Genomic DNA, 23,976 nt, shown 5'->3' on the forward strand with positions numbered 1-23,976 from the left:
TGACCATAGCTGAAACTTAGAACTTTTCCACAAGTACAAACACAATGACAGTAGAATTTCTGTCCCTTGACTGTAAAGAATGCAGCAAGTTGTTGCAGTAAAAAGGTGGGGATCTTTATTCAAACCTCACTTTTATACAATCTAATAGTAATAGGACCAGGGGAAATGGTTTTAAACTAAAAAAGTGAAAATTTAGGTTAGATATTAGAAAAAATTTTTTACTCAGAGAGTGGGAAGACACCGGCTGCCCAGAGAAGCTGTCGATACCCCATCCTTGAAAGCACCCAAGGCCAGGTTGGATATGGACCTGAGCTGCCTGATGTGGACTTGAGCTGCATGATGTGGTGAGTGAGGGCTGGAACTAGATGATCCTTAAGATCCCTTCCAACATAGGCTGTTCTGTCATTCTATGTCATGGCTGTGGCATATGTTCTTTGAGGAAACAGCAAAGATGTTTTTTTCATAAGGAAGTGCAGTAGTTCCTTGTAGCATCTACCTGAATTTCTAGCTAAAAGAGGATGCTGTGATTTGGACAGTAGCTGGTGGCAGGAATGCTAGGTGGATAGGGAATGCCCTGAGCTTGTATTTTGCGTGCAGTATGTATGCTGGGCAAACCCCAATTTGTTTCATGTCCTGTGAAGTAACTGTCAGCACAGTCAAACAGACTGAAGCTGGGAGAGGGATGCTAAAGCCAGCTAATTTAAAATTATAAAGACCCACTTTCCAAGATCCCTTTTTAATCAGTTAATTAGTTCTTCCAAAGAAATGCTGGTTTTGTGTTTGAATTTGCATACTTCAAAGTCCTTTTTTTCTACCACTTGTGAAAAAAAGCATTTGCTTTAATTTGCATTTGGTTTCCACTTCTTCAAATATGAAAATCTTAGAAATGTAGAATTGATTCCTAAGTTTGGTGGAAAACCCAATAATACAGCTCATATGTCTAAGGATCCCATCTTTTTGTACAGAAATGCTGTGATGTCTTCACCAGGAGGTAGTTTCTGTGAAGGGAGCTGAGAAATTCTATCTGTAGAGGGTGCCCTGAAGTAGAAGGAAGGCTGAATTTCTGGGCCAGTGCAGTCCTTGAGAAGTGTTCGGGGAAGGTTTGGCCTTGATGTGAGAGGTTGGTAGAGCACAGGAGCTCTGTGTGCAGCAGAAATTGAGCTGTAAAGGAAAAATGCGCTGTCGCGTCTCTTGTTGCGGGAAGAGGCATGGAAAGCTTTTCCTCATTAAATCTAATATGATAAACGTGCGTAATCAATCGTGCGTTTTATGACTTGGCATTCTCTCAAGAATTGATTTTTCTTCTGCTTAATAGGAATGCACAAACGTGTGTTGTCCCTTGAACGAGGGATTTAAAATAGTCTGAAAAATCACTGAGATTCTGTTGTTTCTAAGCATTCTTTTACCTGTCTCCTGTATAATTTTTAGACAAAACAAAACAAAAAAAACTCTGATGTCTTGGCTTTAAGGGAAATAAGATTGTTGGAGCTCTTACTTCTTATAGGCAGAGATGCCTCTGTTTGTACAAGAATGAAACGAAAAGAGCACAAGTGTGTTTTCCCTAATGCAGCTTGGCTTTTGTTCTGTCTCTTTAGGAGACAGCTGTAGATCTGACTGTCAGGATATGTCTGTCCGTTCCTCCTTTTTCCTTCATTTGTCCTCATCTGCCATGTCATGTTAAGTTATCTCGGAGAATTTCTTTCTGGGGTCTTTTTTGCAAGGTGGCTAAGGGCAATGTTGGTTCTTTCTTGTTTGTTGTTTCATGGAAACATATAAATCAGTATGGACTTGTGATTTGACTTCATGTGGCAAGTTGGGAAATTCTCTATGAAGTCAGAATTTTCCCTCCAGGCTTCCCTTCCAGCTATAGATAGCAACAATGGATATACAGATGGCATCAACAAGCACTCATCACAGATAACAGGAGGTAGTTACGTACTTACTGTCTCATGATACTGATGTGTCAATTTTAGGAGACCTTTCCACCTAGGTATTTTGTTACAGGTCATCCTGTTGGATCATGCGTGGTAGCCAGATTCCATAGATAGGGATATGTGCCTGGCTATTCACATCCTTGGCTTTCACCTAACCAGTATTTCTGGGACTAAATAATTCTATAGGAATGGATACATTGCACAGAAGGAAGACCCATTTTTCCTGTTGATGAGCTTGTTGCACACTTTTACATGTTGCATATTTCACTAAAAATGCCAGCTTCATTTGTCAAAGGCCTATTTTCACAGTTTCAGTGAGTGCTGAAATGGGCTATTAAGTGTGGGCTGTTAGAGGGGGCTTCTCTGTGTTAGATGGAAAGACTAATGTACTAACATATCTCATATGTACAATAATATGAAATATATCTATCTGACTCAAAATGCTAGTAAGAAAACAAAGCTTATGTTGCATTAAAAAGCAATGAGCAAAATTTCATTAACCACCTCAAGATTGTATGGAATTGCAGGAATTTAAACAAACTAGGAAGGAAGAAGGTAAAGGCAAGTGCTGTAAAATCCACAGCGACTGCTGGTGTTTCTTTTAAACTAACATAACAAGAGATGTGCAGAATTTGGTGTAACTTTTGGATTGCAGTAGTAATAAAGTTGTGCATCTATTCAGTGTACATATGTGAGCAGTACCTGCATAGTAAACGTGTCCGTGAAACTGAAGACTGAGTTTGTAAACTGCTGAGTCTATGGACCTGTTCTTCCTTCCACACCTGCACATTGCACCAGTGTAGAACTGCAGTGCTGACTCAACCATTGAGAAGCACCGAACAGGATTTGGTCCTTCCTTGAGGTTAGATCATGTTATGTCATTACACTTCTACTATGCTACTGCTTTTGTCTGTTTGGTAATGTTACCTGGTCACAAAACTAGAATTGCTGTGAATGATGGCTTTGTCTTTGAAATTCATCTTAAAATTTAGATTACTTTGATTTTGGCATTGTGTTGAATTTGATATTGAAGCCTCAAAAATGACCTGGTAAGGTGGTTCTTCTGTGCTCAGTGGTGTGTGCAAGCTACCCTGTGGTAGTGTGTGAGGATGGAGAAGATCCTTTTGCTTTTGGTTGTGTATTTGCTTCTCATTCCATATTCTTTTGGGACCAGTTTCTTCGGTAGGTTGGGATCTTTGATTCTGCTACATGAGTGATATCAAAGAATCCATATTTGTGTAACTGCACTAAAAGAGTTAATGCCTCGTGACATGGACTCATTACATGATAACACATACAAGTATGTCCTCATACTTTAAAAACATTTTGAAAGATGATTCCTATTTCATACTTCTCTTCCAACAGCATCTTCCCAACAAAAAGCTTTTGCCTTGTCACTGAATTTTGTTTCTGGCATCCGGAGCCAGGCCTTTGGGCCACCGCTATGCAGCATCTCATCTGTCAGCAGGCCTCTGGGGACTGCATGTCTTGGTCATGATCGTATACAATCCAATAACATTTTGAGCTGTAAAATTCTACAGAAACTTTGAAGAGAATGATTTTATCAAGAAACCAGCTCTTCTTGTCCTGAGAGTGAAAGCTGGTTTATTTTCTCTCTTCCTTCTCTTTGTGTTCTTAAATGTCCAGCTGAGATGCCCAGACTCATGCCTTTTCTATACTTAACAGCTGCTTTTAAAAAGCTTTTTGAAGTGCTGAATGGAAAAAAATCTAGCACTGCATGACCCACATTGCATCCCTGGATTACTGCTTGCCCACCTACTGTGAAATATTCTGATGGTTGTAGCTTTGGAGGTAGAGGATCTGTTCTGTTTTTTTGAGAATTGTATTCCTGTTCCCATATGTACAATGAGTTGTGCTCTCAAGAGAATAAGAAAAGGTGGTCGTGAGAAAGGTTTCAAGTCCTTTGTACTTGAAGTGCTATTGAAATGGCATTGAAGTTCAACCTCCTGGTTGGCCTTGTGTCAATGTTCATCTGTCCTTGGGCAAGCTGGGTAAGGAGGTTGTCAGCACTCATATATATCACCCAAATTGTATGAGACACCTGCCCACCTAAGCATATTGCAGCTGGATGTGCTGATTGCTGCAGTGCTGCTAAGAAATCGTTTGTTCACAGGACCTGCAGCAAGGATCCACTCAGATGCTGGTTTTGTTTCCTGTTCAGGAGGTGTGGCCCAGACCTCCTCCTTGGCTGCAGCGAGATGGACCTCAATCCTGCCTCGCATGAACAGGCGAGCGCAGCATGAATAGAAGTCAGTGAAGTATGCCTCTAGTGCAAAAAGTCCTTGCAGCACTTTGAGAGACTAAACCAATTCTCCATCTCGCCCTCCCAAACCAAATTTTTGCCATAGTATGGTTGCTAAGGAAGAGATGAGGAAACTGCCTGCATTTTAATAGCAGCTGTTGTTGCTGCACCGGAGAAAAGAGGTAGTGAAATGTGAGATAATCTCACGTAGTAAAGAAATAAACTTCTGCTTAACGGTCCCTTTGCTCAGGCTCACTCCAAGCTGTTCTTGTAAATGCATCCAAATGAATCTAATCACAGGGATGCTGCTTGCAGCACCAGTGGCTGCTTGCAGACTGAGCATCAGCTGTGCACTCTGCTGCTTCTCCTTCACCTCGCAGAGGGACACAGATTTTTGGCAGCCCCTTGCCTGGGTAGCAAACTGCCATATAATCCCTGCAGTTTGGGTGTCATTTACAGTCTGCTTCACTTAAATGCTTCTCTGCTAACTGCACAGTCTGCTTAAATGCAAAGCTAGCGTGTGTTTCCCATCAGCAGTTAGTGGATTAAAACGCTGTTAGCCTGAGAAAATTGCCCTTAAAATGGGCCCCAAAGTTGGCTTTTCTTTGTTGGCACCCAGCTTTCTAGCAAATTCCACATCGTGGGCTGCTGTAGTCAACTGCACAAAAGGCAGCTCAGAAAAAATTATCAACCTGAGCAATTTGAGAATTATTTTCAAAATTCATTTTGACCGCTGTGTACTCACTCATTGGTCACAGACTCATAGAGCTGTCATCTTTTGTAGCTTCTTGTTGACACCATAGAATAGCACCCTTTGCTGCCTCAGTCCAGAAGGGTTTTGCTGTTGAAGGTGGCCACGTGCTCTTCTTGCTGGTGTCTGACCTGGGATGTAATCTGGCTTCCCCTTGAAGCATGGAAGGGCTGATGCAAGTCAGCCTTTCTGTTGTAAGCAGGAGCAGCCAAAATAGCGCTGAGACCATTTGTGGTGTCGGGGGAAAGCTTTCTCCATACATCTCCTAGTGATTGAAATTGTCGTAAACCAAAGATACGACGTCCACTGAAACCAGGGGTTGATGTACTGCATATTCCACAGCTGCTGGTCAGATGTGACTATTTAATGTAGCAGAAGCTAGGAAAAAATTCTTGATGTAATTAGAATGGCTGCTGGTGGCTGAGGGATGGCTGGAATGGGGCTTTGCCTCTCAAAGCTGTGGTAACATGCTATCATATTGAAGTTAGTGTTACACAAATAGCTGCAATGGTTTTCCTCACTAGCTATCCCATGCTGTCAAACCCTTCTTGTACTTCTGTATATCGTAGTTGAGCTGGTTGCATTCCAGCTGTTTGGTGTTACAGCTTGTGTTCCTGCTGTCCTGGGAGTGGGGAGCGTGCTGCAACTCTGGGCTCTCACGTGGGTGTGCAGAGGTGCTGAGCACTTACACGTAAAGCACCGTGGCCCGTAATGAGCCTTAAAGTGCATGGTTTGCTTTTCACTGCTTTGACTTAATGCCTTGCACTTTCCTCAGTTATGGTAATGAGGTTGGGCTAATTTCACTTGCTCTTTGCTGGTTTCTCTTTCCAATTCCAATCGCGTGACTTATCGATTGGGTTGCAAGGAGGAATTTTTACATAGGGCAAACTGCAATCACCAACTTTGAAAATCGATCAGTGGTCTCCACCAGCAACCAGGCAACCAGCCAGCACATGGCTCTGGTCTCTGCTCACTCCATTTCTGCACGGGGCTGCATACTCTGCCTGCCCTCTCTTTGCTTAGGCCACCTTCAGGGTCTGTGGGGTTTCCTTAGGAGAAAAGGTTGGCAGAAATGGGGATACTGCCTGTTGGGCCTCACAGCAGGCTCAGAGCCGCACACCTCTCATTGCTGGTTACAAGCAACAGGAAATACAGAATATTTTTTTGATTTGTTGTTGTAAATCTGTCACGGTATGTGACATAGGCTCGAAGTATTTTTTTTCTCCTAAGGAGTTGAGATGCAGAGACTGTGGCCTAGTTTCAGCAGCCCTGTGCACGCTGTTACGCATGCAGTGTGCTTTAGAAGTTGAGGAGCTTTCAGGTAGGTACACCTAGGGGCAGACACGCTGTTGCAGATATAGATGGCAAGCTGCAAAAAACAACTTTACTCATCATAAATATTTGTTCTTATCACTGCTTGCTGCTGAGGCACCCTGTTACTATGGTCAGTGTGGGTGCAGTGTGGGTGCAGTCTCTGTTGCCACCGGCCATTAGCAGACAGTGCCCATGAGTTCAGTGTTCTGCAGTTCTATGCTAAGATGAACAGAAAGTGGTCACAGCTTGCTCTGTTTCTTTAAAAGCTTTACTAAGTAGGTAGTGTTGCAGTGTTGTCTGTTGCTACACACTCACAGATGTGCTGCTTTTCCCTGCTTCTAAATGGCTGCCAACAACTCACTGTACCATCTTCCAGATGCTCTGGAAGCATAGTCATAGAATCATTTGAGTTGCAAGGGACCCCTAAAGGTCATCTAGTCCCAACTTCCCCTGCAGTGAACAGGGGTGTGTCTTAGTCATTCTCAAAGGAGTCCATTAGAGACCTAGAAGCCTTGTCCAAATTTAAGTGTATTTCAAGACTTATGAAATAGATCAGACATTCTCATTTTCTGGTGGGAGGATCAGACAAGGATGCAAAGCTTAGAAAATGTTACACAGACATGAGTTTTATGAGAGACGTGAGTTATTTTCCAGCCAGCAGATATATGCTCTTTCCTGACTTGGAAATTAATATAAAGTTTTAACTGCGGGTTTAAAGGAAACAGGAGATGGTTGGTTTGTGATTGAAAGACTTGCACTCAGTCTGTCTTTGAGTAACTTTGTATTTCTGTGGTCATTCTAGACCCTTGGCTGAGCTCCACATGGAACAGCCTTGGATTGGTTCTTGGGACATCTGTTAATCTATATATAGGGTTCACACACTTGCACACGTAAACAGGTGATCTCCTAAATATACAAAATGGTGTTTGGAACTCTGAGTACTTATTTAAACCAAATGAATTCAGAAGTGAGCTGAATTAATCCTTTTTTTTTGCCCTCCTCCCAGAATAAACTGTATTGGGAAAAAAAGTGCTGATTGTAAGTTCTGCTTAATATGCATATACATTTACTAATCCCAGGCATTGCCTAATAGCTATTAAAAATATCCAGAAAATGACCTTTTTCCTACTCTTTGGTTTGGTCCTCTTGACAATTGCTACTTCTTGCTGTGCGGGGATGTGATGTTTAAAAATAATAGGTGCATAAAATGAGTAGAGAAAAAGGGTAGCAGATGGTAACTGATATAGAACTAAGTTATATTTGGAAAATTCATAAGGGAAGCTGAATTCGGGAAGGGATTTTTGAGCTGTTAGTGAAGTTTGTGTTCTGTCTGACTGACAATGATTTCTAATAAGTCTGGTAGTAGTAGGGAGGTTTCAGAGGAGTGAAAGAGAAGTAGAACCTTGCACTGCTAGTGAAAAAGTGAGAATGAGTAACCAGAGGGTGATCTAATATCAGTTCCAGGGGGAAAAAGCTATGGAAAATTTGATAATCTAAATAAGAGCAGCGGTATAATCCTATTATGCAGCTTTTCCATTTTAGGAGAGCAGGTCTGCTCAAGCACAATTTTGTTGTTTTGATACTGGAAATTTGGTTTCCAGGGCTGTTGCCTGGGTGTAACAGACTTGTGTAAGTTCTCTAACGTAGTGCAATATGTTTTAGTTTCTAAAAGTGTCTTTGAATATAATGATGTCGTGCTTAAGTGGTTTAAGAGCTGCCTGTAATCAAAGGAGGTAGAGTTTCTAGTTGGGATCAGCTCATCATGGCCTGGAAACAAGCGCTGCTAAAGGTGTGGAAGGAACAAAGATTAGTGAAGTCGTAAATGATCTTAATGATGGTTTAAAAAAAAAAAAAAAAAAGATAATATAGGCAAATGGGGACAGTTGGGTGAAATGTGCATAGCTACAGGTGTGTACACCAAGGAGCAGAAAATTCTGTCTGCATCTGAGTGGGAGAACTCATCTCTGAATGTCCTAGTGCTGGGGAAAAGGTGAGTCAGCTGGGGAGGTAAGTGGAGGAGATAGCTGGCACAGTGAGGAAGGCAGGGGGTCCCACCAAATAAATAGCCAAGTGGCAAAACCAGCTGACAGATACACTGCTAGATGTGTAAGTGGGAAGAAATGAGTAATGCTGAGCTTATCTGAACTTAAAGCTAGGGTGGTGGATGCTATAAGTCAGTGCTTAGCTGGTGTACATTTGGTAAGATGTGCTAGTTTAGGGTATAGAAATGAGCCCCCCAAATGGCTTAGGAGTGGAAAAAATGTCGCATAGTGAGAGTTACCTGGCAGGGCTGAGATTGCTCGCAGGAGGATGAGGTCTCGCCTCCTCTTTGTATTAGTGCTAGCAACAACCCAGCCGTGCAGGAGCACTCCTGAACCCCCTGAGAAATGCTTTGGCTTAAGTAAGAGAAGAGAGGTAGCTGGGTTGAACACTGTACGTGGAAGTGCTTTCAGATGTAGGAATTATATTCACATTGTTGTAAACAAAAAAAAAAAGAAAAACAAAAAAGAATGTCGAGAGCCATTGGAAGCTGGAGCTAGGCAAGTTCGGCCTAGCTGAGGTGAGGATGATTAGCTGCTGTGCAAGCAACCACAGAAGTGATGGGGTTTTCATCTTTCGCCAACTTCACATGAAGACCAGATGCCCTATTGGAAGGTGTAGCTCAGATTAATGCAAAGGGCAGACAGAAGGTTTAAGGAGACAGGTAAAATGGGCTGATGTATGCAAGTAGGTGAAGTGCCATCTTCTGCTTAAGCTTTTTGATCTCTGCTTTAGGGTGTGTACAGTATAAATTTGGGTGTAGTGTAGGAAATGAATGTACTGGACCAAAAGAATACTTAAGAAAGGAAGTGTAAGGGTTGTAATAAGATTGTAGAACAGTTTTGTTCTCTGGTGGTTCTGCTGCATCTGTGTGGACTTCTCTTAAGTGGACTATACAACGTGAACTTGACAGAGAAATTGAAGTTTAAACAAGGAAGATGCCATGCTATTCATACTGTTTTATCTTGAGTGTGCTTAAGAGCTTGGGCTTGACTGCAGATGAGATTCAGTGTCTGTTCTCTCAGGTTGTCCTAAATCGGTGCGTGTGTGCGTGTATGTTTCTTTGCTTTTGCAAGATACCTTTTGTATGGAAGTTGCCCTTGAACATTTGTAAGGACAACTTCTACAATTTTGCTTTGATTATATAGTTTGAATGGAAACTGCTGTTAAAATCTAGCTGCTGAAATTATGAGTGAACTGGTCATTTGCATTTGAAAAAAAAAAATAGATAATTGCATCGTACACAGGTAATGCATATATTCTGTTGCACTCCAGTAAGTAGAGGACATTCTAGTGATGAGGGATTCCTTCTGCTGTGGGATAAGGACTCTTGTAGAGATAGCCATGATATTTCATTTTCATGAGATGTTTGTGAAGGTGAAAGAATTTCTCAGTTGAGGAAGGAAATTGGTCCTGTAATTTAGAGAACCTAATGACCCATAATTTTCTCAGATCAATTTAATCTGCACAAAGTAATTTGGGTTTTTAGGAGTCATTAGCAGTTGGAGTGTCACTCTGGTTTTATTGGAGTACTGTCAGACAGCGTTCTTCTGTTTGTTTTTTAATATTAATGGTTTGTAAGACCTTGATGCTCTAGAAAGAATTGAGAAACAGCCCTGGCTGTGCACATTTTTATCACCCTGCCAAGACCCTTTGCAACTTCCTCCCCTCGTTACCCACAGCAGAACACGGAAACCTCGATGCTTGCAGCCACTTCTGCAATTGCAGCGGTGCAGGGCAGTGCGGCGGGAGGGGATCTGCTTGTTCTGCTGCTCGCTGAACATCCAAAGAAGAAAATGATGCATTTGAAAATGTGTGCTCAATTGCTTCTCACACTGATGGTTTTCCTTCTCTTCCCTGTCTCTGCTGTTGTGCAGTGCTGCAGTTGAAGCTCCAGCAGCGACGCACACGGGAGGAGCTGGTGAGCCAAGGGATCATGCCGCGTAAGTATCACTTCAGCTCTTTCTCTTGATGTTTTTGTGCTTGTTTTTGAGCTGAGACTGGTTTCGTGTACGATCTGAAAGATCTAATTGTCCATTTCTGAGTGAACAACATCATATACAGGAGCCCCACCCAGTTCCACCGAACTTTGTCCTTGGTTGGTACTCTAGGTATGGGGCCTCCTTTGATACCAAGGAGCAGAGTAAATGGCTTCAAGCGTAACCATACCCCAAAAGAACATTTGTGTTTGATTGTAGCGGAGACAAGTCTCCTGGAGACCATGCTGTTAGAAGTGTCATATATTCTTGATGCATGCTGGTAATCGCTCTTCTAACAGGCTTCCTGCCTTTGCAGTTTCTGTTCTTGTTTGTCAGCTCCTCAGACCTCTGCGGCAGCTTTAGCTTTGTGTGTTCATATCCCATAAACTTGGTCCAAACTGGCAGTGTGTGCAAGATGTTAATGCGGGAGGAGGCATGTTTTATGTTTGTAGCTAGAAAACAAGGCCAGCAAGGGACCTATGGGCATCAGCTGCAAGGGAAGGCAAAATCTGCAGAGCCAGAGAACTTCAGTATACTTGCCTGGTTGGATGCATTCGATGTCCCTTGAGTGAAATAAATTCACTGTCAGGTGGAGAAACAAACACTTTTGTTTTGCTCCCTGCCCTGTCCCACGTGCATTGGTGCCTCTGAACTAAATGGTATGTAGGTAACAACCTGAAGCAAGACCAAAGAACAAGAGTTCTGCTCAGTTTCACTTCACAGCTTTAGTAAAAGGCAGTGGCTCAGGTAAATGTTTTCTTCTTTCAGAAGTTTACCCCCTTCCCCATTTCACACACCATGAGGACAATATACTAAAGAATTTCTTCTTACTTCTATTTCTGGGGAGCATGCTGTAATACGACACAGCGGCGTGACTCAGACTTTGGTAAAGCCATAAGGTTAGGCTGTCAGCTCTCTCTCTGAATGAAGACAACCTGTCAGCACCACTCTGTCAGCTGAAGCAGCTCACTGGGAGGTAGTGACATGCTCAACATGTTTCTCAGCTCCCTGTTTAAAATTCTGTTACCAAATTAAATAGGAAAGATTGTCCTGTCTGGATACAGTTCATCACGCCTATCTTCTTATTTTTACCTGGATAGTTCATACATGTGCTTCTACAGAATGCACTTGGTTTTGGAAGAAAAACTCATGTCCTGGTGGCTGTGTGATTTGTGAATGCTTCCCAGAAGAAAATACTCCTAAATGTTCTTGACTTCTTTGTGGTCTTCTGCTTTAGGTAGATTGTAGGCAAATACATATTTTGTTCAGTACTGGCTTTCTTCAAGGTGTTGCTGACCAAACTTGTGATTCCTGAGAGGGGTCTGTTTTACAGGCCCTTTGAGAATGAGGCTCTTTCAAGTAGTTCAAGCAAGGCACCCAGAGTAATTAGTCAGTCTTAAATTTGCTTAAAATACAGCCTAAATAACAAGTCTTTGCAGACTTGTACCCTTCATTGCTTCATTCATGTCTTGTACGTGTGAATTTTATGACAGACCAAAGAAGAATGCCCAGTGAAGTATTATTGTGAAAATATTGGCACCACATAAAAAGGCTCTTTCTGCAGTTAAGAGCAGATCTGTTCTAAATATGATTTGAAAGTGTTTCTCTCCAAGCCATGCTGTCATTTACCCATACCTGCCAACTGGGAATAACCACATGTAGGGAAATGTTTAAAACATTCTTCATCTAGCCATTTTAATGAGAAGATCGATGTGAGATAAATTGAGATCCTTAAAGCAAAGTCCAGTTTTTAACCTGGAAAGTACAGGAGATGACTAAGGACCATGTTCCTGCTGAGGGCATCTCAGATTTACAACAGCTTTGCTCCTACTTTCAGCAGTTCAGAACACTCTTTACTTACCACTGGCAATGTGCAGGTATCCAGAGTTCTATCATATCCTTACCCTGCACACTCTGTCTGTGAAAGCATTTAGAAACTTAACTGTGTTCCCATCATCTGCTACAAAGCATGGCTGTACTAAACCCTGACCCTCTCTCGAGTTCATTACTCAGGAAACCAGCCCTGTGCAGCCCTCTCTCATGGTTTAACAAAATTAAAACATGGAATCAAGAGGTTGGTGTGGTGCTGAATGAAATGAGCCGGCACGGAACGCTCCCTCCACAGGAAATGCTGGTTGGCTTCTAGCTTCTTGTTTCCATTTGAAGAGCCTTTACACTCTCAAAAGAGTTGTGGCAGTTGTGATTGTATCTCCATTAGCCTTACAGCTTTGGTTGGAAAGGGGCTTTTGAAGTCAAATTCCTGATTGAACCTTCCTGCTTTACCTCACTTTGCACCACAGAAAGGTCCCAGAGTTTGAGAGTTGTGTTACATTGGGATGAATCTGAATTGAAGATATTCTGCCTGTGCCTAGTATTCATTCAGTCCATTGGAACAGACTAGAGCTTGTCTGGCACAACACCTACTGTTTCACTATCACAGACAGATAGAGATGTCAGTTGATCAACATCAACTGTTTTTCTTGGCAAAGTTGTAGGTTTTTTTATGCTATCCTAGGTGTTCATTAAGATTTAGCATTTAATTCAATTCAATTCCTGGATCCTGCCACCAAGCAGACCTGCAAAAATCTATGGAACAAATACGGTACCTGATACTTCTGGTTCTCCTAAATGAAGTACAAATCTTATGTGGTATTTGAATTCAGCTAGTGAATTGTAAGCAAGGATTTGTATTTTCAGGCTTCCTTCCACACAGGGCTGTTGGCCACTAAGTGGAGAACACATTTTGTGATGCTCATAGTAAAGAGCCATGGAGAGTCACACCGCTCCTGCTTTGCTTGTTCAGAACAAAGCTGGGAGTTGCTTACTTTCCCCCATGTGGAATTCTGTTTATATAATAGAAAGGCAAATGTATCAACATTTTTTTTTACCAAGTACACTTAATCTCGCTTGAGTAGCCTTTCCAGCCCACCAACCACACAGCAGGGCTATGCTTCACTAAAGAATTAGTGTAATGTAGTTAGAACTAAAACATTTATAAGCAGTGACAGAGGATTCAAAATAATCGAGTTTAATGCTTCATTAATTCCTGTTACTCTTCTGTTATCACTTTACATAACCTTTTACTAGCAGTGGGACTCATTAGTTGAAGATTAAAATTGAATATTGCCCAGAGGAAAGAATTGATAACTAAGTCTTCATCTGCATCTGACGTAGCTGTGATCTGAGCTAGGACTGTACCTTGAAACAAGGAAAGTTTTTACACTTATTCAGGTTTTGGCCTGTTTTCTGATGATGACAACAGACAAGCTCTTTTGACTATTTGCTTTTTTTTTTTTTTTGGTAAATAAACAGAAGTGATTTTCATCTTATTCTCTTAAAATGCAAACTAAACAAAAACCGCTGGTTGTGCTCAGCTCTGCACTCTGCTATGTTGCAGAACAGTCAGATGCTGTCCATTTTTACAGTGTTGAATTTAAAGTTTACAGCTATCGTGAGTATTTTTTGTGAAAATCAAATCTTCAGTTTTTTGCTCTCACAAAGAATGTTTAACACAGCACCTAAGATACATCTGAGTAGGAAGACATGTGGGAAGTATCTTCAACTAAAACAGCGAAACAATTGAAGAGGAAAGGCATTTGGCCAGTGTAGCAATACGCTGCTTTGCAAAACATGTTGTGCTTTTTCTGTTTGTTTTCTCTTTCTGTTTTAAAGCTTTGCATACCCCTTGCTTGATCGATTGGGATTGTGATCTTTGGTTTCTGCCTGCAGACATGAAATAGAGCCAAGCGGGGAATGTCATCATGCAGCACAGTCCTGCCCCCAGAGCTGCTCTTTTGACCGTTAGATTCACCTAAACAGATGAAGCAGAAGTAGAAAAGTATTTCTGGGAATGTGCTGTGTGTTGCTCCATAACACTGCTTTGTGACTATCTGCAAGGTGCCTCAGGCACTTAGAAAAGGGCATTGTGTGAGCTGGAGGTTAGGAGGAGAACTTTGAGGAGCTTCCCTTCTGCCTCAGCGTACTTGGTGCTCACCAGTTTTTGTGCCTGCATCCAAGTGCTCTAGTAGTATATTTGGGTTCTGGGATGCCATGTATGAGGAGTATATGACTGGATGCAGAAGGCAGGTTAAAAGAAGAAAACAATACTGTCCTTTCCAGCATACAGTACTCAGCTCAAGTCCTCGTCAGCTTACTAATTCCTGCTGGCAATTTTGAATTTTCATCCCATGAACCCTCTTCTATATCTATTGGATGCAGTACTGGTTTGTAATGTTTTGTCTTCTCTTGCCATGCCAACTGTTCAGTGCAAATCACTTCTTAATTGAAAGCAGAGCCTCCCTGATGCTGCGTGGTTAGAAGACAGCAGTTGGAATAGAATCCAGGAAGGATGGAGTCAGTATTGTCTTTCTGACTGTCTGTTTTTACAGGCCTCAGTCCTGAAGTGTTTCTGTGCTATAGGTGTGCAACACTCAGGTGCAGCTTTCTACTTGGACTTGTCTGTCAGTTACTGAGTGTATGCCTGTGCGTGAGGTGTGGGCATCCTGTGCTGCTGGGTTTCAGACTCTCCTGAGGTGGAGATGCTTCAAATCTGGGCCTCACCACCCTCTGAATAAAGTTTTTCTCTCTCCCTAACATCTAACCTAAAACTCCCCTCTTTTAGTTTAAAACCATTCCCCCTTGTTGTATTACAACCTATGTAAAAAGTCATTCCCCTCCTGCTTAGACTCCCCTCAAATACTGGAAGGCCACAGTGAGGTCTCTCCAGAGGGGAGCTGAGGGAAACAAATCCTTTGTGGATATTGTCAAATCCTGATTCCTGTTATAGACAGTGGCTATGGTAGAGCATACTAGAATATTGTCAAAACAAAAGACTTCCCCTGCCAGCTTTTAAAATGTTTTACAAGTTTTACTTGTTGAAGAGGAGCATCTATTGGTGTAAATCAAGGAAAGCAAAGGTAGCAAGCTGTTAGAACATGTGCCGTTATCTAAATGTGCTGTGTTTTTCACAACAGGAAATGTTCTGCTGTTACATGGATGACTTCAGGTGCAATTCTTAATGCCTCTGCATTATTTCATCTCCATAATGGCTGTGATCGACAATGAGCTGCCGTGCCTGGGCAGGGTTTTACTGATTCGAAAGCGTTGCCCTGTGGCCCTGCAGTGGTCATTTCAGGATTGTTGTGTGTTCTATTTGAATTGCAGATAAACCGATTGCTTTAATCCCCTGAATGTGCCCTTCCTGCTTTGTGTTGTCTGTGCTGTGTATTAGCTCCAACATTCTCCTGCTGCTTTACGCATCAGGACTTAGAAGTGATGTTCCTTGTATTTTTTGGAAGTCTATTTAGAGTAACAACACGAAGTTATACTTGCCTACCACCCCGTATCAGCTGTTCTGCCCACCAATGCTGCTTCTGTCTCTTGTCTTTTTCCATAAAACATGCTGAAGTTGTACTTTCACGTAGGATAAGAAGTTCAAAGCAAACATATGGACTGTATCATCACTACCAGATTTTAAAAAACTTAAAAGTAAAATGTCCAAACCCCATCAAGCCTCGAAGATATAAAAATGAAAACTTTTTAAAGTACTTCTCTTCATCTCTGAAGCCTTGCATTTCCTGGTTCGCTGTGTATAGAATGCAATCTCAAGTGCAGAGGCCAGCGAGTCTTTTGCAGTGCTAGATGCTGTGCTCTGAGAGCAGGACTGGAACACCAAGAAGGTATCATAAACCAAACACTGCTGTGAGGACACATCCAGCTGGACTTCTGTTTGTGCCATGTCACACTGAAATCTGTAACTGGTTTCATTTTCACTTGATCATCATCCCGCTGCGTGTCTCCCAGGAATGCTTTGCTGCTTCACTGACTTGGATCTCTTGAAGCCCAGTTTCAAAGCCTTGAGGCTTTGTGGAAAGAAGGGAGCCTGTATGGTTAAGCAGAGAACCTCCCTGCAGGAGGCCTAATAACTGCACCTGCTCTGTTTGTTTTTTGATAGCTGCATGTGTTTGTTTTCCCTGTGTTTGTATCATCTGATTCATAAGACTTAGGAAAGTTCATTGTGTGAGCAATGGAAATATGCTGTCTGACCTTCTGAAGCTCCAGAAAAGTCTGTTCTGAAGGTTTTGACAGGCTGCATTTTTCCTAGCTCCCTGCAACAATCAAGTATTAAACTCTACTGGTTGTTTGCTAAGATGCTTGATAATTCAGGGAAGTAAAACTTGGTATGTCATGCAATTCTTTCTCCTTCATTTTCCCACTGTCTTTTTGGGTTAGTTCATTCTTGTTAGCTGGGAATGATCTCCCCTTTTTCTTCTCATTGCCCCACATCTCAGCCAGCCTTGGCACTCCGTAATGATATCAGAAGAGTTTGCAAAGGGACAGTTACCCAGCCAAGAAGCAGGCATAAGGCCAGGTCTAGGAATGGATGAATCAAAGGGTTTCCATTTCCTCTTCACTTTGGACACAGAATAATAACTGTATTGAAGCTTTCCATTCTTCTTTTTATTTTCCAATTAATATTTCAGTAATGCCTTTTGAATACATAGAGTTAATGGGGATGCGCAGGGTGATCTGTACATTATCAGTGTTTGCTGTACATCTTCTTTGACATGAAGCTGTAGCAAATCACCCAGAGATCTGATAACTGTTACCTTGGGTGACAGTTTCCACTTTGCTCCTGGAGAGGGTAAGGCCTCTGAGAAATGACGCATCTCTGTTAAGAGTTTAAATTAACTCATATGTTGACAAACTTGACAATTTGTCGGGCTTTCTCTGAGTTCTTTCACATTGGCTTTGACAAGCAGGCTCTTTTTTTGCTGTTACAGCTAACATAAGTCTTATCCTTCTGCTGTATCCTAAAGGAAAACTTCCAAGCAAACCAAGTGCATCACAAGTGTTGGTGCAGGAGACGGTGCGACACTACAAGGCAGGACTTCTTCAGCTCAACTTCACGGCGTGTGGCCTTTCATCCCCTGCCATGTCTCTAGCAGCTGAAATACCTCAGCGACAGGGAAGTCCCCCCAAAGCCATAGCCCTGTGACTGTGATGCCAGGCTTTGGCAGTGTTGGCAACAGTAATGATGTGGGAAGGAACCTTTATCCAGCCCCTGTTCTCTCTGGGACTAGAAACACTCACAGCTGGTAATGACAGTGATACTGTTATCAAAGGGTGTTAGTAAAGAGCAAAGCTGCTTTTGTGTGCATGCCAGAGACGTGTTTCTTACCTTCCTAAAAATGTTTGGATTGCTTTTTGGCTTTTTTTATTTGTGTTTTTTTTTTTTTTTTTTTTTTTAATCAATCTAAACTTTGCTTTTTCTGAGTTTGTAGTATTTTGGGTTTTGAAGAATCACAGTTTACCATTTGTGTTCTTACCCTTACATTGATACTCAGCTCTTGGTCTTAATCCAGGGGCTCTTATCCATGTCAGGGCTATGAAATCAGCAAGGATTCTGAATTATCATGAGGTCTGTGTCCCAAATGTGGAATTCGTGGGCGCTACATGAAGACAAAAGGGTGCTGACGGAGCACTCTTTCCACCACCTGTGTATTCCTCCTCCCCTTCCATATTCTTTCAGCATGCTGCTCTGTGATAATGCCCTGCAGCAAAATGACAGCTCCTTCTGTGCATGTCACCCCATTTTTGAATACTTTTGTCTTCCATGCCTTGAAGAAATGTTTTTTGGAAGTGAGGTGAAGAAAATGCCAACTGCCCTGATCCGTGGTTCAAGATTCGTGGCATACCAAACACCAAAAGCTACAGGGTGGGAACCCCACCCTGAACTGACAGAGGAAGTTGTGAAGCACACTCGCAGCTCTTTATCTCATCTTTTTACGAAAGCATATAGTAAACAAGAGATGGAAACTAGAATTTGGTTCAGAGCAGAGATGAATAGAAGCTGCAGCAGTAGGCCTTGCCTTTGTGAATTAGTCAGAGGCTGGTTTTGGATGTGACATGAGATTCTCTTAGTCATAGCAAACAAAAATTAATTTCCCTTTAAGAGCCAATCTTCATTCACTCTTTTGAATTTACCAGTAGCCTCCCTACAAATGTTGCATATCTGGCCAGCTGGTTTGCACTTCAGGTATCACCTTGCTGTCTCCGAAGAGATTGGTCCGAGTATAGAGACCAAGGAAAGCCCACTGGCTGTCAGGTCTGATTGCTGACTCTGTTTTTGAGATCTTAACCTATCCCAGATGGTTTTCCAGTGTCTCCTCCTCCTTCGACACTTGAGCTGTGAGGATCTGGGAAAAAATTGTCTTTCTTTCTATCCATTATTTGGCTTCTACAGATCTTGGTGTCTTTTGTCAACTGCAGAAGCTAATGCAGTGTACGGCCACTCTGACCTCTTTTTCTTAGCAGCTGGTTCAGACCTTCCTCTGCTATGTTTCGTTCTTAGAGTGGTTCTGATTTTGGTTCTGATTCCACTTATTTCTCACACTGGGTAACAGGAACTCAGATATCTCCATATGACTGTCTTGGAAAGCTTTGCAAGGCTTAAGTTGCTGTTTTTGTGCTTCTGGGTAAACACTGAACAGAAAAGGTTGGAACCATTTTGCCTGGCTTTTTGTCTCTGCTGTTATGTTGGAGATTTGGATTTGATTTGGGTTTCACAAAGAATCACAGAATTGCAGGAGTTGGAAGGGACCTCAAGAGATCATCAAGTCTGACTTCCTGCTAAGGCAGGTACCCTACAGTAAGTCACACAGGTAGGCATCCAGTCAGGTCTTAAATATCTCCATAGAAGAAGACTGCACAACTTCTCTGGGCAACCTGTTCCAGTGCTCCACCATCCTTACTATAAAGAAATTCTTCCGTGTGTTTGTAAGGAACTTCCTGTGTTCAAGTTTTAGGCCATTACTCCTTGTCCTATCACTGCACACCACCAAAAAGAGTCTGGCCTCATCCATTTGCCTCCCACGTCCCTTTAGATATTTATAAACACTTATTGGATCCCCACTCAGTCTTCTTTTCCCCAGGCTGAACAGACCCAGGTCACTCAGCCTTTCCAGAAGATGCTTCAGGTCCTTTATCATCCTTGTGGTCCTCTGCAAGACTCCATGTAGGAGATCCCTGTCTTTTTTGAAGTGGGGAGTCCAGAACTGGACACAGTATTCTAAATGTGGCCCCACTGGGACCACCTCTCTTGACCTGCTAGCTATGCTGTTTGTAATGCACCCCAGGATACCACTGGCTTTCTTGACCACAAGGGCACACTCCTGGCTCATGGACAACCAGGACATCCAGCTCCTTCTCTGCACAGGTCTCCAGCAAGTCAGCCCCTGATCTGTACTGATGAATGTGGTTATTTCTCCTCGGATGCAAAACCCTACATTTGCATTTTGAGTTATCTTGTTTATAAGCAGCTCCACCATGACACTTGCAGCAGTATCTCCCTTTACTGACATTTCAATATCTGCAAATGCAACTTGGGTGGAGGGAACGCTGAAGTTATGCATTGCTGTTCTGAACTGTGTCATAGGAATTAATACATTGCTTTTAAGCAAAGATGAGCAATTTCCATCTGTGCTTTGTACAGAAGGGCATTTATCATCAGAGGCAGTCCTGCATAGCTGCTGCTTAGCTTTGAGATCAGATGGAAGGCCAGCAGTTCAACACAGATCAACAGAGGGGCAGTCTGACCAAATGGTGTCTGATGTGGAAGTGCACATAAAGCAAAGGTGTGTCACTGAATTCCTCTGTGCATAAAAAGTTGTCCCCATTGACATTCATTGATGCTTGCTGAATGTTTATAGAGACCAAACAGTGCAAGTGAGCATACTGAGGTGGTGGGTGCTGTGTTTCACCAGTGACAACAGTGGGTCCCCTCTGCTGGTATAAGTTTAGATGAGTGTGGCACGCAGGCTCTTGTTCATCACCAGTAAAAATGCATAGCTAATGGTGGTGACTGTGTTGAAAAATAGTGTTTTGTAGCTAAGAATTTACTCTATCAAACAGTTTTACTGTGCTCATTGTATCTGTTGTAGTTTCTATGAAAGTAAGTACAAGGCATTACTTTCACAGCGGCTCCCACTGCAGAATGGGTTTCTAAACCCAGCCTCTCAGTCCTGACTTTGGCTGGCTGGGCAGCTTCTGCTCTGTTTTGCTGACACAATTATTTGTGGAGCTGGGCTGTAAACGAGCATACCAGTCCAGGTTAAAATAACTCTTTCAAAACAACTGTGATCTGAATCCACAAAATGTTGTCAGCATAGTTGAGGGCTGGCGTGCTTTGTCCCAGACCCAGGTGCAAGAATGAATGAGGGCAGAACATGGAAACTCACTTTATTGAGGATGAAAACATGAATATATCGTGTATAAAGAAAAGCAGAAAGGCAGGCAAAAGGAGTACCTCATGGGAAAGGTGCATGGGGGAAATCACTTAATCATTCTTGGATATATCAGCAGTAGAAAAGTACTGAGGAGGTGGAAATCTGTCAGTAGCTAATAACTGCGATTGTAGTTCAGCAAGATTTCTGCCTCTAGCAGCACTCTGTTCTCATCAGGAGCTCACCCCAAGTTAGCAAAGATAGCAAGGTTGGCCACGCAGTCAGCCAGATCAAGGATTCAAACCACTCTAAGTAGCAGCTGTCTGGGACTAAGCACATGCCACAGGGAGGAAGCAGCTAATTTTTGGTGACTGTTGCCTAGTATTGCTCTTGGCATGGTATGGATGCCACTGGAATATCAGTGGAGAGGCAGAAATGAATGGGACGTGTTGAGGGGAAGAAGTCGCTGCTAAGGCTGTACCCGGCACTGGAACAAATATTCCTCCTCGGGAATTCACAATGTTTAACACCTTTTTTCACATCTTGGATTGAGTAAGGTGCTTGGTATAGGTTCACCTGATGTTTTCATGCTGGGACAATTCCAAGCTGTGGACAGAGTTGGTAAAAAAATAGCATTGGAGTAAAGTCTTGGTGTCACATGGGGAGGGTGAGCACAGAGGGGTTTTTGGGTGAGGTGGGGAGAAAGAAGGTCCATGGCTGATTGGTGACATCAGCTGAATAGTGACATTATTCACCATCGCCAGTAACTCTGTTTAAACAAGGAGCTAGTGTGTGTATTATTTAAGAATGCCTAGTTGGAAAATATACTCAGTTTTGGACACTGTGCTCCAAGAAATATGCTGATCAATTGGAAGAAGTCCAGAAGAGAGTAAATGAGCAAAGGTCTGGGAAATGTTCTCTGTAAAGGAAGGTTGAAGTAACTGGCTTTGCTCATTTTGTAGAACAGAAGATTCTAGGACAACCACAGTTTTCAAATATATTGGGATAAATGCAAAGAGGAAGAAAATATAAGTTGTTCTCTGTAATTATGGAAGCTAAGGCAAGGAATAATGAGGATGTATTGTAAGGAGGGAAATACAGGTTAAACATTCAGAAATATTTTCAAATAGTATGAACATCTAAGCCTGCGGATAGTTCCTCTGCAGTAATACTGCATTTTGTCATCAGTGGTCTTCAAGAACGATAAGACAACTTACCGTAAGGAGTAATTGAGTGTGTTGAGTATAGTTGAATACAGTTCAGCTATAGTTGAGTATACGTCAGATCTGTGCAGTCGGAAAGGATGAGGTGCTTTGAGTGTCTTCATCCTTACTTAGTGGGGTTGCATTTACTGCATTATGTACCAAGCACTGTGCATGCATGCCCTGCACCAGTGGTAGAAGTCCTGCCCCATGCCTTCCTACCTCAGTGCATTGTACCAGGGCTGTTAGCAGTGCTTCTGGCTCCACCCTTTTGGCTGCTCATCTGCGGCCAAGATCAAAATGAGACAGAATACCAGATATTGTTAGGAACAGTAGAGCTTTGTCAGTGTGGATAATCTTGAGTGAGATGGATAAAGGAGCACTCAGGCGAGCAAGCCAATGGGGTATGGGGGCAGGAATGGGTTGAGGAATCGGCGCCAGGTGGTTGTGAAGGACAGTGCTGGGAACTGGTAGAGATGTGTGTCTGCTCAGCCTGTGCCTGAGCCAGCCCTGTGCCTCCCAGCTCCAGTCTTCTGCACAAGGATTTGTTGCTTTTTTTCCCCACTCACTCTAATAAAGTTAGGGGAGGTACTGCCCAGCTCTTCCCTCCTTAGTAATTTCAAACCCAGCAAAATGTGCAAGGCTTAGTTAATTTTGGATGGAGTAGGATTTTACAAAGACGCTCTTCTGTCATCTAGCCCCATCCTGGATTGCTGAGGGAAGCAGTGAAGGATTTGTGCCCTCTTGACATTTCCAGAGGTCAGCTATGAAGTCCTCTGTCATATTGCCAGTGCAGAGCTGCAGCACAGCGCTTGTTTCCAAAGGAGAGACTGACATTGTTCTGTGTGTGGTTCTTCCCCTTGCACTTCTGCTTTGCCTTCTATTCAACTTCTTTACTTACTGTGTGATTTGAGAGAGAGGTTTTCATTTTGCTTTCATCACAGGGATGCTTTTTTCCTTCCTTTATTCGTCTTTATTGAAGGCTCCTCTTACGCTACCTGTGACATTGGTTGCACTCCTGCAGTTGACTTTTGCAACCATAAGCTGTGGCCAGGGAAATGTCATGTAAAGTTCACGTCCTGCCTCATACTGACGGCAGAGGTAAGAAAGGGAGGGAGAAGCACTCCTGTCATGCCAGCACGTTCTAGTGGCAAAGGGCCTTTGGAAACCCAAGAAGAAGTTTGCTGCTTGCGTCTCCGGTGTAGATTTTTATCCTGATTTATGTGCAGTCAGCGCGATCCTGTTGGCCAGCTTGCAAAACTTTCCCTGGTGGTTTCTCCCTGTTTGTATGGAACTTGATTGTATGGAACTTACCTTTAATCTCAGCAGGAACTGTTTGCCCCCCATCATTTGTATACTCACCCATTGCTGTTAGTTCTAACTCATTTAAGCCTACTTATTCTACAAATGATTCTTTGTAGTCTGAACCTCCTCTGGTACTGGAATTCCTCACATATTGATTGCATTCTGCTTTTACCCCATGATGTAAATCACAAAATTACAGAATCACAGAATCACAGAATGGCCAGGGTTGGAAGGGATCTCAAGGATCGTGAATCTCCAACCCCCTGCCACATGTACTAGACCAGGCTGCCCAGGGCCCCATCCAACCTGGCCTTGAACACCTCCAGGGACGGGGCATCCACAGCCTCTCTGGGCAGCCTGTTCCAGCACCTCACCATTCTCTCTGTAAAGAACTTCCCCCTGACATCCAGCCTAAATCTTCCCTCCCTCACTTATATTTCCCCTTGTCCTGCTGTTATCTGTCCTTTCAAAGAGTTGATTCTCCTCCTGTTTGTGAAAGGCTCCCTTTAGGTACTGAAAGGCTGCCATGAGGTCACCCTGCAGCCTTCTTTTCTCCAGGCTGAACAAGCCCAGCTCCATCAGCCTGTCTTTGTAGGGAAGGTGCTCCAGCCCCCTGATCATCTTTGTGGCTCTCCTCTCCAACAGCTCTGTGTCTTTCTTGTACTGAGGGCTCCAGACCTGGGCACAATACTCCAGATGGAGCCTCACAAGAGCAGAGTAGAGGGGGACAATGTCTGCCTTAACATTTTGCCTTTCTTGGTGCTCCATTTTATTCTGTGGGAAAAAGTTTTGAAGTGCATTGGATGTAGTTTCTTGTATTGCATTTATGCACAGGTTTTATTTTTGACCAGCATTCCAATATTTCATTATGAAGTTGCATTTTAGAAGTACTTTAATCATTATTCTTCAGTGAAGAAGAGCATGAGCAGACTGTATTTCGTGGGACCTAGATGCAGCACTTTGGA

At 42.8% G+C, this 23,976-nt stretch overlaps 1 protein-coding gene across 1 annotated transcript in view; it reads left to right on the plus strand.

Moving 5' to 3' along the window:
• MRTFA (myocardin related transcription factor A) overlaps positions 1–23,976 on the plus strand; it is a 44,628-nt gene that overhangs the window by 7,688 nt on the left and 12,964 nt on the right. Inside the window, exon 2 of the mRNA XM_042890431.1 lies at positions 10,180–10,245. Coding sequence (XP_042746365.1) covers positions 10,180–10,245 — 66 coding nt within the window. The remainder of the gene's footprint in view (positions 1–10,179; positions 10,246–23,976) is intronic.

The sequence above is a fragment of the Lagopus leucura genome, unplaced genomic scaffold (genome assembly GCF_019238085.1).
Source record: "Lagopus leucura isolate 7727_CA_CO unplaced genomic scaffold, USGS_WTPT01 Super-Scaffold_100159, whole genome shotgun sequence".
In the NCBI taxonomy this organism is placed as follows: Eukaryota; Metazoa; Chordata; class Aves; order Galliformes; family Phasianidae; genus Lagopus; species Lagopus leucura.